Consider the following 13,193-nt stretch of genomic DNA (forward strand, 5'->3'; position numbering starts at 1 on the left):
ATACAATAATCTGTAGCCCTAAGTGATGAAATCACTTGGCACTTGCTCATTTGTTGTGTTTCGGTGGCAAAAAATTTCTAGTATTATATTATAATTTTTATTGGTTAATAATGACGGGACAAATAAAAATAAAGCTTATAATACTTCAGTATTTCGGTTTAAACACAGTAAAAAAGAGGCAAGTAGCCTATTTTCAATTTACAGGTTGTATGATCATTCCATTTTACTTGCGAAGACAACACAGTCGATTCATTAAATTAATGTTTGTCAACTATCATCTTAAAAAAGTCATCAATTTTATTATTCTAGCTGTAGCAAAGCACGGATTGTTTCACGAAGATTGATCATGCAATATCAAAACTTCATTAATTACAGACGTACTAAGACTTGAAGAAAAACAAAGCTTTGGAAAGTAAAATAGCAAGTTCGATAGAGTTGGTAAAGGAAGAATACGAAATTAAATGTAATTCTCACCACGTTTACGTAAAACTATTTGTTTTGGGGCCTATTTTAGTAATATGGTTATTTATGGTTGCTTTTTAGTTATTATTTTTTAGAAAAATTATGCAAGGCCTTTAATATTTGGTATCCAGGGCTTTAAAATAAGTTTTTAAAAAAATCAAATTATCAAGTAATGTCAATGTCAGACGTCAGTCAATGTCAAGTGTCAACCTATTTTTCACAAACAAACGTCAAATAAATAGAGTCAAATAAATATTGCTGTTGTGTGTAATTTTCATATTTGCTTTGCTATTTATAATAAATTAGTATTTTAAATAGCAAATCAGCCAATATGATAACAAATTTTGATAAGTTATGTACGGATTTAGAGAAACAAGAACTGGAGGCGAGTTTCAAATATCTGTAATGTTATGAAAACCGATTTTTGGTTTTATAAAAATTTTGAAGTAATATTATTATTTCAGGCGCCGAACGGTGTTGCTTCGCCTTCTACATATGCACAATTATTAGCTATTTATTTGTATCAAAATGACTTGTAAGTATAATTGAATATGTTCCATGAATTATCTTGGAAACGCCAGTTATTGTTATAACTCAAACATTAATATATTGTCAATGATAAACTAATTGTGTACACTAATGATTTTAAACTTATTTCGTGGTTGTTCATTATGAATGTTATTTAAACGGGTACATACCACGATAAAACGACGAGATTTTTATTGTCGTTTTATCGTGGTTTACAATAAAAATCTCGTCGTTTTATCGTGGTATGTACCCGTTTAAATAACATTCATAATTGTGTACAGCTGTGAAGTAAACTAAAGTGATTAAATAATGGCCAAGGGTGGTAATGATTATGTTAGTCCTGAAAAAACATATAAAATCTTTATCTACACATGTGAACTAAGAACTCCCATTAAAGTAGTTTCAACTTGCAACTTTAATCACATTGAATGTTTTTTCTGGGTAATACATGTAACTTATGTTCTTCCAGATGTAATGCTAAATTCTTATGGAAAAGAATACCACAAACTATCACCAGCAGCAATCCAGAGCTAACTGCTATATGGGCGGTGGGCCAAAAACTTTGGAAGAAGAATCTCAGTGCCACATACCACGCCCTCGCTGCGTACACATGGACGGAGCCTGTAGCCAATATCATCAGAGCTCTTGAAGGTAATTAGTCAATTACATATCTGTAAGTTTCTGTATCCAGAAACTTTTTAAAATATGTAAACTTAAGGCTGCATTCCCATTATGTAGAAGCGACAGTTTACTGTGCAGTTTGAAGTATCAGAGAAGAAAAGCAGTTTGTGTATAAAATGGAGGTGTTCACATAATAATAATAATAATAATAAAGTCTTTATTTTTTCATACAAATTAGTAATACAATTTTTTTTTTTTTTTTTTTTATATTACGTTTGCATGAATCCCATTGTATTGGGTATAGGCCTCCTCCAGCAATTTCCACTTTCGTCTGTCCCGTCCTGACCTCAACCAATCCCCACCAGCCACTTGAGCAATGTCGTCTGTCCAGCGCTTCTGAGGTCTGCCAACTCTCCTTTTGCCTAGTGGACCCTGCCATTCAGTGACCCTAAGTGTCCACCTGGCGTCTTTCAACCGCTATATATGTCCTGCCCATTGCCATTTCTGTTTCAAGGCATGTTTTAAGGCGTCTGTGACTCTGGTTCTTTCTCTGATCATTTTATGTCTGACTTTATGGATTTTTTTCAATTTCAGCATACTGCGTTCCATTGCCCTCTGACATGACCTTACTTTGCCTTTGGTTTTGTTATCAAACACCCATGTTTGGCTGGCATATGTTAGGCATGGTAAAATACAGGTGTCCATTACTATTTTTTTGTGTTTTGAAATATAGTTTCCTTTAAAAATCTCCTTTTGTGCCCAGTATCTGCTCCAGGTTATGTTTATTCTCCTGTTTATTTCCATCTCGTTGTTGATTGTGTCAAATGACACTTGCTTCCCCAGATAAATATACTTATCTACATATTCTATCATTTTATTATTTACTTTTATAGGCTTTAATTGGCTGTTGGACATGATTTTAGTTTTGTCTGGGTTCATATTTAGACCTACTTTTTTGCTTTCCACATCTAAGACTTGTAGCATTTTTTCTAGGGATGGTGCAGTTTCGCTAAAAAGGGCTATGTCATCTGCAAACCTCAGATGCGTTAGGCGACGGTTTTTTATCTGTATACCCTTACTTCCCCATTCTATGTTTTGAAAGACACCTTCAAGCACTGCTATAAATAGTTTTGGTGAAAGCGGGTCACCTTGTCTTAGGCCTCGTCTAATGGGGATCATTTCACCTTTCCTTTCTAGCTTTATTCTGCTTACACTTTTGGAATACAGGTCTTTAATAATTTGAATATATCTGTTATCCACTTTGTTGTTCTCCAGTGTATGCCATATAGATGTGTGTATTATACTGTCGAATGCTTTAGAATAATCCACAAAAGCTATATAAAGTGGTCTATTAAATTCCTTGTATTTTTCTATAAGTTGTTCTATAACATGAATGTGGTCAACTGTGGAAAAACCTGCACGGAATCCTGCCTGTTCAATCGGTTGGTTCATATCAATTGTTGGTGTTATTCGACTAAGTATAATTGATGAAAATAGCTTGTAAATGGTCGGTATCAAACTAATTGGTCTATAGTTACCGATGTCAAGGGGGTTCCCTTTTTTGTATAGTAGAACAATGTTTGAGCTACCCCACTGTATAGGTATGGAGCCTTGTTCTATCACTTTGTTAAATAATCTTGTTAAGATGTTAGTTAGTATTGGTGCTCCAATCTTTATGGCCTCATTTGTTATATGATCAGGTCCTGGGCATTTGTCAGGTTTTAGTTTACATATATATTTAAGCACTTCTTGTTCATCAATGGCTTGTACTATACCTTCTGAGTTTTCGGAGGTCTTGATGATTGGACCTACCCTTTCCTCTGCTATGTCATCATGATATCCATAAAGGTTTCTATAGAATTCCGTGGCACTGTCAATTATTTCTTTCCTTGTTCTCATTTCTTGTTGACCCGTTTCTAGTTTTGTTATCCAATTTTTGTGTGTGTTTAAATCCTTGAGACCCCTTTTCGTACTTCGAAATTGTTTCAGGCTTTTTTCTAATATCTGTTTTCTGTGGTCTTTATAATCTTTTCTGATGGCTTTGTTTGTTGTTTTGAATAGATTTTTAAGTTTTGTTTTATCTTCTTTGGTTTTATTTTTTTGTTTCATTAAATTGGAGCGTTCAATTATTAGATTTTGTGTTGATTCACTTAGTATTTTTGTTGTTTTAGGGTCTTTATCCACTTTCAGGCTTTGTTTAATTATTGTTTCCAGGGCATCATAGCAAGTTTGAACATCTATATTGTTGCATATGTCTGTTGGGTGGTTAATAATATTTTTTCTCAAGTTATTTAGGTACTTGGATTTTTCATTATCAGTTTCAGGCAATTCTGGTAATGTTTTGAATGCCCTTCTTGACAATGATGGCTTTTCCAGTTTCAGAGAGGCTCTGACTAGTCGATGGTCCGATGGAAAGTCTATTTTGCTCAGAACTTCTATGTTTGTTATAGACTTGGGCTGGTTACTCATAATGAAGTCTATTTCGTTTTTGGTTTTTCCGTCAGGGGAAATCCAAGTCCATCTGCGGCTGGGCTTTTTCTTGAAGCATGTGTTCATTATACAGAGCTTATGTTCATAGGCATATTGGATTAATCTCTCACCCCTTTGGTTACGTTTCCCATAGCCATAGTTACCCAGTATGAGATTTTCTTTCTTCTTAGGTTTTCCAATCCTGGCGTTGAAGTCCCCTAGTATCAATATGTTTTTGTCAGGTGTATCGTGAGCTTTTTCAGGTGTTCACATAGAAGAGTCCAATTGTAGTCACCTTTTTTACAGTGACATCAGGTTATTGTTATATATATCAAAGTTTGATGGATTGAAATAATGGTTAAAAATTAAGATTGGGCATAAAGAAATAAATGTTTAAAATACACAGCTCAAAGCGTTCTGATAGACAGTGTAACACTCTAGAGGACCAGTGGTGCTAACATATGACCACATAAAGAGAAATAGACATAATATTGTCCAAGCAGTATTTTCAGTTTTACCAAAATTGGTAGAAATTCTCTTCACAATATTGTCTTGTTGGTCACATGTTAGCACCACAGGGAGTCATCATGATCATTATCATTTTTATTAGCAGATGGGTTTCTCCTTCAGGAGATAGGCCTCTTGTAAGGACTATCCAACACTGCAGTCATGAGTTGCATGCACCCAGTAGCTTCCTGTTACCCACTTGATGTCAAAGTCGCCAGCAGCCTTCTACTTCTAATATCCAAATAACTCCTTAGAAAACATTATGTCTCTTCAACTTTCAGAAAAAGTACGTGAAAGAGCCTTCAATTTAATTGGCCGTTCATACAGCACTATTTCATTGGATACTGTTGTATCAATGACTGGCCTGAGTTGTGAGGCAGTGCAGCAGATATGTAGAGAGCGCAAATGGGAAGTGCAAGACGATGGCGTCACCATCAACCCTACACCACCCACTCAACCTGCACCATTGCATACATCCAGTGAAGACCAGTTGTTCAAGCTTACAGAGTTTGTATCATTTCTGGAAAACTAAGTCAGTATCTCATTATTATAAATAATTTTAAGATTTCATTGATATGCCCAACTGGAGCAACCTATAATAAAGGTAATTAAGTTAAAGACTTTTTTATTTATGTCACACATAAATGGAAATCATTTCACACAAGAACCCTATTATTTCTATACGGAAGTCATACTTGATGTGCTCTGTTTACCAACAAACAAATTAAAAATGAAGGTAGAAAATGCATGCCATTTCATAACTTATTTATTTTAAATTATGTATTATATTCTTATAAAATATTATTCAAAATATATTAACTATATTTAACTGTTCTAAGCTTAATGATCATCATTAATCTAAGAACAAGTCAATTATTATTATGTGTGAAATGACTTATTCTTAATTTGTTTTTTGATAAACAGTGCACATTGAGTATGGCTAAAGTATATACAGTCAGGGATCCGTAGAACATTTTGTACAACTGATTACTATTAAGTTATTTTTTGTGGAGTAGTTTCATCTTGATAAGACGATAAATTTTTTTATTTACGAAAATTCTTGATTCTCATTGTTGATCATCCCATTGTGATGAAGCTACCCACAAATTAATTAACTTGATATCAATCAGTTGTAAAAAATGTTCTTCGGATTCTGGACTCTAGTTTTGTGGTATTTTGTATACCTGGCAACATTCAATTAACAATACATTATGCAACCAATTTACAGAATGAGATGATGAAATGCAAACATGAAACAAATTCCAAACAGTAAAATATGTATAATATTCTTATGAAGAGTAAATATTTCATTCATTGTTTGGATTGGTTCTGAAACTACTGGGCTGATTTGAAAAATCCTGTCACCATAAGAATCCTACATTATTTCTAATGAACATATGCTGTTTTATCCCCTATATTCCTGCGTGAACTGGAACTACATAGGTGAAATTGCGGCGTGGTAAGTATGTATATAAAAACTTCGTTTCACATTGAGGTATTCTGTACTACTATGAACTCTTAAATTCATCAACTGATTGTAATAAAATTTGGCACAGAGATAAGAGTATAGACATATTATGCATTTAGGCGACTAATCCATACCGTTCTACAGAAATGGAATTGTTTGATTAGCAGGGCAGTTTAAAATCAAATAAAACAATTTCAAATATACTAAATTTATCTCAATATGTCTTATAGAAAAATACAAAAATAGAGTGGCAGTGTAAAATTTATATCAATTATAATAATTATTATACATAAAGTATATAAAAGAACACAATGTTTTCACATCAGTCCATTATTGTCGTTTGACACAATAATAAAAATATCACAAGGCATTGTGATGTAAATAAATTCACAAATTGAGTTCAATAATAATATTACTATGCTACTAAATGAGTATCTACAATGCTTAAAACTATTCATTTTAATTCGTCATGTTGGCAACTGTGTTGTGCGTCTAAAGTACGCATGTTTACTAAAATCTTCCTTGAAAGGAAACTTGGTTTTGTCTTGGTTGGAGTCTCATTGAGTTGCTGTCGTCATCGTCACCTAATGATGTTTCGTATCCTCTGTTGATCATTCCACCGTTTGGTTCAGCAAACACATCTTTCACTGATATGTTGGCTGTTGAAGGTCTGTGTCGCGGAGCTAGCCCGTGGTTGTTGTTCAACTGCAATTTTATAAATGATTTTTTTCATTTATTTAAATGAATGTATTTACAACATTGTATGTCTAATAGAGATAAACTCTTTCAAACATTATTAAATTAAGATTGAGATCCTATACATGTATGTACGACGTGGATAAAAGAAAAGGTATGTGATTTTATAAAAAATGAAAAATTATACTACAGCCTTTCTTTATGAGTACTGTTTACCAACAAAGAAATTAGAAATGAGGGTAGAAAACGCATGACATTTCATAACTTTTATTTTTAATTATGTATGGTTTGTTTATAAAATGGTATATAAAATATAATAACTATATCTAACTGTTTTAAGCTTATTAATCAATTTTATTTTCATTAATTGAAGAACAAGGTAATTATAATTATTATTAGGTGTGAAATGACTAGTGATTCATACCTTCATTTTTAATTTGTTTGTTGGTAAACAGTACTCATTAAGAAAGGCTGTAGTATAGGTGTGTTGCTTTTTGAGAGATAAAAATTTTATTTTAAAAATCAAAATCTTATTAAAGTTTTGAACAACATTATTTTGATACCTACATATTTTTATACCCATTTCAGAAATCTCAAAAACACTTAACGAAATAGCGAATTCCATTTAAAAACATTAAATAAGATAAACTAAAGAAATCTCAAAATAATAGAATTTTGTTGGATGATAATAAAATGTCTTTAATATGTTCTTGCACTCCATATTCATTTTCTTACCTTTCCAGTCACTCCATATTCATTGTTGGCACCAAGTGTTTGCATTTGAGATTTTCGTCGTTCAGCCATCACAGAATTTCTTCTCGTCTCTAAAGCTTTAAGTGTTTCTCTACGCAACGTCATCTTCCGATTCAAAACTGGTGTGCCTTAAAATAATTATGATAAAAATAAAAATAAAAATCAATTGAGAACTAAAACTCTTAGCTGATAATTATAGTAAATTACCTGGACCGTCATTGGCATTCATGTTGAAGAAACGTTTCTTGAAGGCTACGTCCAGCGTGCCTATATTCCTCTTCTTTTGTCTTGCCTTCTCCAAATTATGGATCGTTTTCCTCCTACCCACATTTTGTGGTCCAGAGCCAGAGTCATTCTCATAGTCGTCGTCCAACCCATTTAATTTTTGTAAGTCTTTTACTATTGCTATTGCATTTTTATCCAGAAGGGCATCTTGAGATAGGTCATCTGACTGTAAAATATGAAATATTAATTTAATTCTGTTTAATAAGAGAACCGTGATAGCTCAGTAGATATGACCTCTGCTCCGATTATCCGCTGGAGAATGTGGGTTCGAATCCGGTGCATGCACCTCTAACTTTTACACTTATGTGCATTTTTAGAAATGAAAAAAAAAGGTGTCTCAAACGGTGAAGGAAAAACATCGTGAGAAACCTACATACCAGAGATTTTTATTAATTCTCTGCGTGTGTCCCTCCCCTGTCCCCTAAACCCTCTCATTCTGAGAGGAGACTCGAGCTCAGCAATGAGCCGAATATGGGTTGATAATGATGAAATAAGTTAGCATAATTATAAATCATCATTTAACCAGCATATTACATTTAAAGAGCTTTTGTTTGGACAAAAGTCTTTATTTTATTGGAACTTTATTTTCATTTATTGGAATCCAATGACTTCTTGTGACTTCTAGGACTTGTTAAGTGATTGCCTAAGGTATCACGAACTTTAATTTATGTGTAACTAATGGAGCTTACCTTCTTGGTACAGAACCAGTTGAGTTCAGTTGATGCTAATATATGTGAAATCGTTCCGAATCTATGGAACAACATAGCGGTAAACTGAATAACCAGAATCAACGCGAAGAAGAATACGAATACTAAACCTATAGGTTCCAGTTGTAAGTATTCTTTGCTTATAAGCACCTGAAATATTTTAATCAAAGTTAATGAATAATATTTTATTTTTGTAATAATATTAAAGAAACAACAGCAAAAGCAATGGTTATGTGCAATGATTTTATATAAACAAAATTTTAATTCTGTGGTATGAAATGCAAAATCTAAATATAGATATTTTAAATAATAAAGTAAAAATATGTACTTTGTGCAATTTATAGTGAATGACTTAAAAACTATTTATGTACACAAATGACATGTCACACGAAAGGTTATTTACGACAACGAATATAAATTCTGGAAAATTGTATGAGAAATTGAAAAAAGTGCGTTTAAAACATTAGAACAACGTGATTGTCTATATTTAACTAGTATAAATAATGTTAAACAAATCACCACATCATCAGGGATCCGAACAATGTACATGGGATACCTGTGACTGTTAACGGACATAGAAGAAATTTAATGGAAGAAATTCCACCACCTTAGAAAAAAGATAGACGTAAAGATTGTCAAGGTTTGGGTAGTGCTATTAATATAGGTTTTAAACACAAATCCATTGCTTCGTAGAAACATGGTGTTTCTACGGCAACTTGACAAAGTAAGTCTGTATAAAGGAACTTGAGGTTTTTATTAAAGGGTGTGTGAAACCGTCGAATGACGCCCAAGTTGTTTAGTCTTCTGTGTGGAAGATTTAGAATCTCCATGCTGGTGTGCCATACCAAGACAGATCGGTTAGAGGAAGACCGTTAGACTTGTGAAGTGACACACATAAACTTGTAATATTTGGCTGTACCTCGCCTGTATCCTCGATGTACGTAATGTTGGTCTTTACCCCCAAAGGCCAAATCACGTGGAGTTGATCTTTGTTGAGTTGTAATAAAAATACTATCAATATAAATAAAGCATTGAACATGACAAACGCAAATACTGACTTATTGCGAAGCTCAAGTAAATCACGTGCAATTCGAGCCTGTAATATAACATAAAATAAAGCATTAAATCGCATCAACTTTCAATGGTGACTGCAAATAGACTCTTGAAGTTCTAGATGTGCCGAAAGAATCTTGCAGTTCTTTTAATTTCTAGCTAGATGTGTCGATTATAGAATTTGACGATTGCACATAGTCCCTTCAAGTCATCATTGAACGCCGATAATAATCACTGGTCACAGTGTATTATAAAGTTACCTCTTGTGAAACCTCATCATAAGTTATATTAGTTTTAACTCCAAACGGCCATTTAATATGAATGTTGTCCTTGTTCAGTTGCAGCAAGAAAACAATGAGCACAAAAAGAGCATTTACCATAAAGAATGAAAAAACAGAGGAGTCTCTCAATTCTTTAAGATCCCTGGATATACGTGCCTAAAATTCATGTTAGATTAAAATACAATTAATAACAAAGAGAACATAATTTATGAAAATGAAACAATCTGTTTCAATAAACCCATCTGTAAAAAATACATTTTATATAATGTTATAATATTTGCAAATATGTATTATTAATAAATTTTTAGACTGCAATTATGGCAGAAATGTGACATTTTTTCAATAAGAGTAAACAGTTTAGAAATTACAGGTGTATTCAATCGAATACCATTTTTAGTAACTTTCATTTAAGGGCAAATTATACATACATATTATATGTATACAAACATTAATTAATTAACTAATTAATCACATTATTAATTAAATCGAAAGGTAAAATTTTAACACTGAAATCGAACAGCTTACCTCAGCTTCCTTATTGGCGTCAATAGGATACAAATATTTGTCGATAAGGTCTTTCCAGAACGATAATTCCGATTGATTCATAAAGTCAACTTCTCCTTTTTTCAAATCAGTGTCTTCGATCCAGTATGGATTAATAAGATCATCTCTCTTTTCCTTAAACAAATAATTATATATTATAAAACATTTTTTCAAAGGCATACCTTTCGAAAAAAGATTAGAAAACCATCTTTACTCTCGGCATTGAAGACATCGTTTCGGTTTCGGAATCAGATCCCCTTTCTTCCTCCTCGCCTTCGGCCACTGTCACCAGTGGGTCACCATTTGTACTGCCTCGAAGTCCTATTGACAATTTACGCCCTCTTACTTGCCCATGTGGATCTACAATTCTGAAATTATACGATAGACCGTTATATAATGCATGCGATTAATTAATATTCATGTATTTTGCTGTTTTTGACCATTATTTGATTGCAAATAAAAGTAGTAGTAGTAGTAGTAGTAGTAAATAGAAAGAAATGTAGAAGATATTAAAGAAGTAAAGATCTACTGATCTACTAACCGTTCCACAGTGTCGAGTTTCTTTTCTAACTTATCAAGTGTAGAGGCAATATGCATAAGTTGCAGTTTCTCTTCATTTCCTTTAGGTTGCGTGCATAGCAAACATTTAAACAGCCCCGCAAACGAAAACTCGATCGATCCTTCCTCTTCGTTACTATTTACACCTTGAAGGAATCCAAGTAAAGATTTTTGTTTGGCTTTCTTCTTAGCCTCTTCTGCTTCTTTCTTTTCTTGTTCGATTTCCTGGAAGTAATTTACTGCTAGAAATTGTTTCAATTTTGAAAATTTAAACCAACATAATAATAATTACTTTCTCTTACCTTTTTAGTTTTTTTCGTCTGAACTTCCCTAGTACCCCAAGATACTACATTCAAGTTTATGACTGAGTATAAAATCAAAAGCAAGTACATAGATGGAATCGACAGCAAGTAAATGATGCCAGGAACGACACACCAAAATTCTTGCGGATGCAAACAAGCGGCTATGAAAAATGAACTTGAAAGTGATATCAAAAATATAGCTGAAGGAGATCCTATACCGTCCTCTCCTAATTGAAGCGCCGTACCGACGATTACAGCCATCATTATCATAGCATATGCTGTCGATAGAATTTGAGCAACTAGTAACTGTAAAAGAGAATTTTAAAATTATAAGCATAAGTTAACTAATTTGTCGATAAAAGGTATTCAATATATTGCATATACTAATAACTTACCTGATATTCAGATTTCATTGTGAAGCAAACCAACATAAAGACTGCGATTGGGTATAAATTATATTCGAAAGATGTCCAATTGTCAATTCTAAAAGCCGCCACAAAAGCACCCACCAACATAAGAAATATAGTGCCGGGGCCCAAAATCGTACCGCCCATCAACATCATCTGGAAACGTAAATATGAAAGTTTTAATATATTAAATCCTTTTCCATTAAGTATTGTGCTTTCATCATATTAATATTAAAATAAATAATAATTACTGTTCTCTTCAGTCTGACCAAGAATGCACCAAAACGACTTAGTCACAAACAGTCATTAGATAATTTTGTCTGGAAACTAGTTGATACTGAGATAAATTAACCTCATTACTTAGTTAAAATATATATTTACCTGGTATGCTATATAAGGCGATGAAATGTTATCGTTGATTTTAATAGTGTGTTTGTAATCGGCTAGCAAGTCCATAATGTTGGCAATAGTGGAGGGCACCCAGCGACGACGTTGGTTGTAGAACTCGTTGAAACCTTCGGGAGCATGAGTGTACGCATCGGAAGCAGCTGAGTATTCTACTCGATAACCTCTTTGTAACAAAAGTGTGCAGAGCCATCGATCTTCACCTGAAATATATCACAAATACATGTTTGTGTAGATTCATCACCATCAATAACAGAAAATTTTAATGGCCTACTATAGAATCATGAGTGATGCGCGATGCGTGCGATGAGTTGGTGAGCTTAGAGTGATATCTAATATTTGATTCTGTAAACTGTCAGATGTTAATGATAATAATCGGGACCAACAGCTTAACCTACCCCAGGCACGGATTTTGATACAAAGTACTCCCCAAATCCGATCTTGGAAGAAATAAAAGCTCAATCTTTCATAACCCTGGTGATACGATGTCCCACATGGTAACTATACTAGACCATGAAGGCAGTAAGCGGTAAGCTATTTGGTAAATAAGTAATTCTGCTTACCCTGATCGTATTGTACGTAGTGCCGAGCTTCGTCTGATCTCAAAGTATACTTCTTCATAACGTTGTCGTCCATAAGAGCCTTTCCTCTGAACAGAGAAAAGCATCCAGGACTACAAAGCACGCAGCCAATCATGTGCTCAGTCGACTTTTGCAGCCAATGTCCAATAGCGTACTCGAAAAGTTGATACCAAACCATGGGACCTAAAAAAGTTATTATTTTTAACAGGTAAAATATATATAATGTACTGTAACAGATAAAATAAAATACAATAAAAAAAGTACTTGATTTTTTTTATGTCTTTTAGGTATCTTTGCTACTGTTCAAAAAGTATAAAGTTTCCATACCAGAACCAACTGGGTGAATACGTCCACACGCTGCTCCTAAATTCTTATTTTTCTTCATCAAATCAATAAGAAGCCTCACAGCTGGCGGTTGGAAGTCAATATCTCCATCAAGTGTCAGCAGATAAGTATTTTCCGCCATGACTTCTTTTCGGTCGACTGATATAGGCAGTTCCATTAGACGGAATCCGAGAAGGTAGTACATGTACATCACCTGAATTGGTAATAATGAGATCTTATATT

The 13,193-nt window shown here is 33.4% G+C and overlaps 2 protein-coding genes across 3 annotated transcripts in view; one reads left to right on the forward strand and one right to left on the reverse strand.

Annotated features, from left to right (window-relative positions):
- Positions 1–667: 667 nt before the first annotated feature.
- LOC112044880 (COP9 signalosome complex subunit 8) lies at positions 668–5,205 on the forward strand. Its single transcript, XM_024080872.2, has 4 exons — positions 668–847; positions 927–997; positions 1,460–1,641; positions 4,869–5,205. Exons 1-4 carry the CDS (start codon positions 794–796, stop codon positions 5,117–5,119), a joined length of 558 nt encoding a protein of 185 aa, XP_023936640.2. The 5' UTR covers positions 668–793; the 3' UTR covers positions 5,120–5,205.
- A 1,042-nt stretch (positions 5,206–6,247) lies between these two features.
- Positions 6,248–13,193, reverse strand: part of LOC112044902 (chitin synthase chs-2) — a 32,019-nt gene continuing 25,073 nt past the window's right edge. The window contains exons 11-23 of one of the 2 annotated variants that reach the window (XM_024080907.2): positions 12,954–13,164; positions 12,609–12,809; positions 12,022–12,248; positions 11,629–11,796; positions 11,234–11,539; positions 10,915–11,156; positions 10,588–10,741; positions 10,356–10,508; positions 9,416–9,592; positions 8,479–8,646; positions 7,712–7,955; positions 7,487–7,632; positions 6,248–6,760 (exon numbers count right to left, since the gene is read on the reverse strand). In XM_024080907.2, the coding sequence (XP_023936675.1) occupies positions 6,566–6,760; positions 7,487–7,632; positions 7,712–7,955; positions 8,479–8,646; positions 9,416–9,592; positions 10,356–10,508; positions 10,588–10,741; positions 10,915–11,156; positions 11,234–11,539; positions 11,629–11,796; positions 12,022–12,248; positions 12,609–12,809; positions 12,954–13,164 (2,592 nt within the window). In that variant the 3' untranslated portion in view covers positions 6,248–6,565. Of the gene's footprint in view, positions 6,761–7,486; positions 7,633–7,711; positions 7,956–8,478; positions 8,647–9,415; positions 9,593–9,809; positions 9,987–10,355; positions 10,509–10,587; positions 10,742–10,914; positions 11,157–11,233; positions 11,540–11,628; positions 11,797–12,021; positions 12,249–12,608; positions 12,810–12,953; positions 13,165–13,193 lie in introns of both variants that reach the window. The other variant, XM_024080906.2, reaches the window with a different exon arrangement.

The sequence above is a fragment of the Bicyclus anynana genome, chromosome 3 (assembly GCF_947172395.1).
Source record: "Bicyclus anynana chromosome 3, ilBicAnyn1.1, whole genome shotgun sequence".
NCBI lineage: Eukaryota > Metazoa > Arthropoda > Insecta > Lepidoptera > Nymphalidae > Bicyclus > Bicyclus anynana.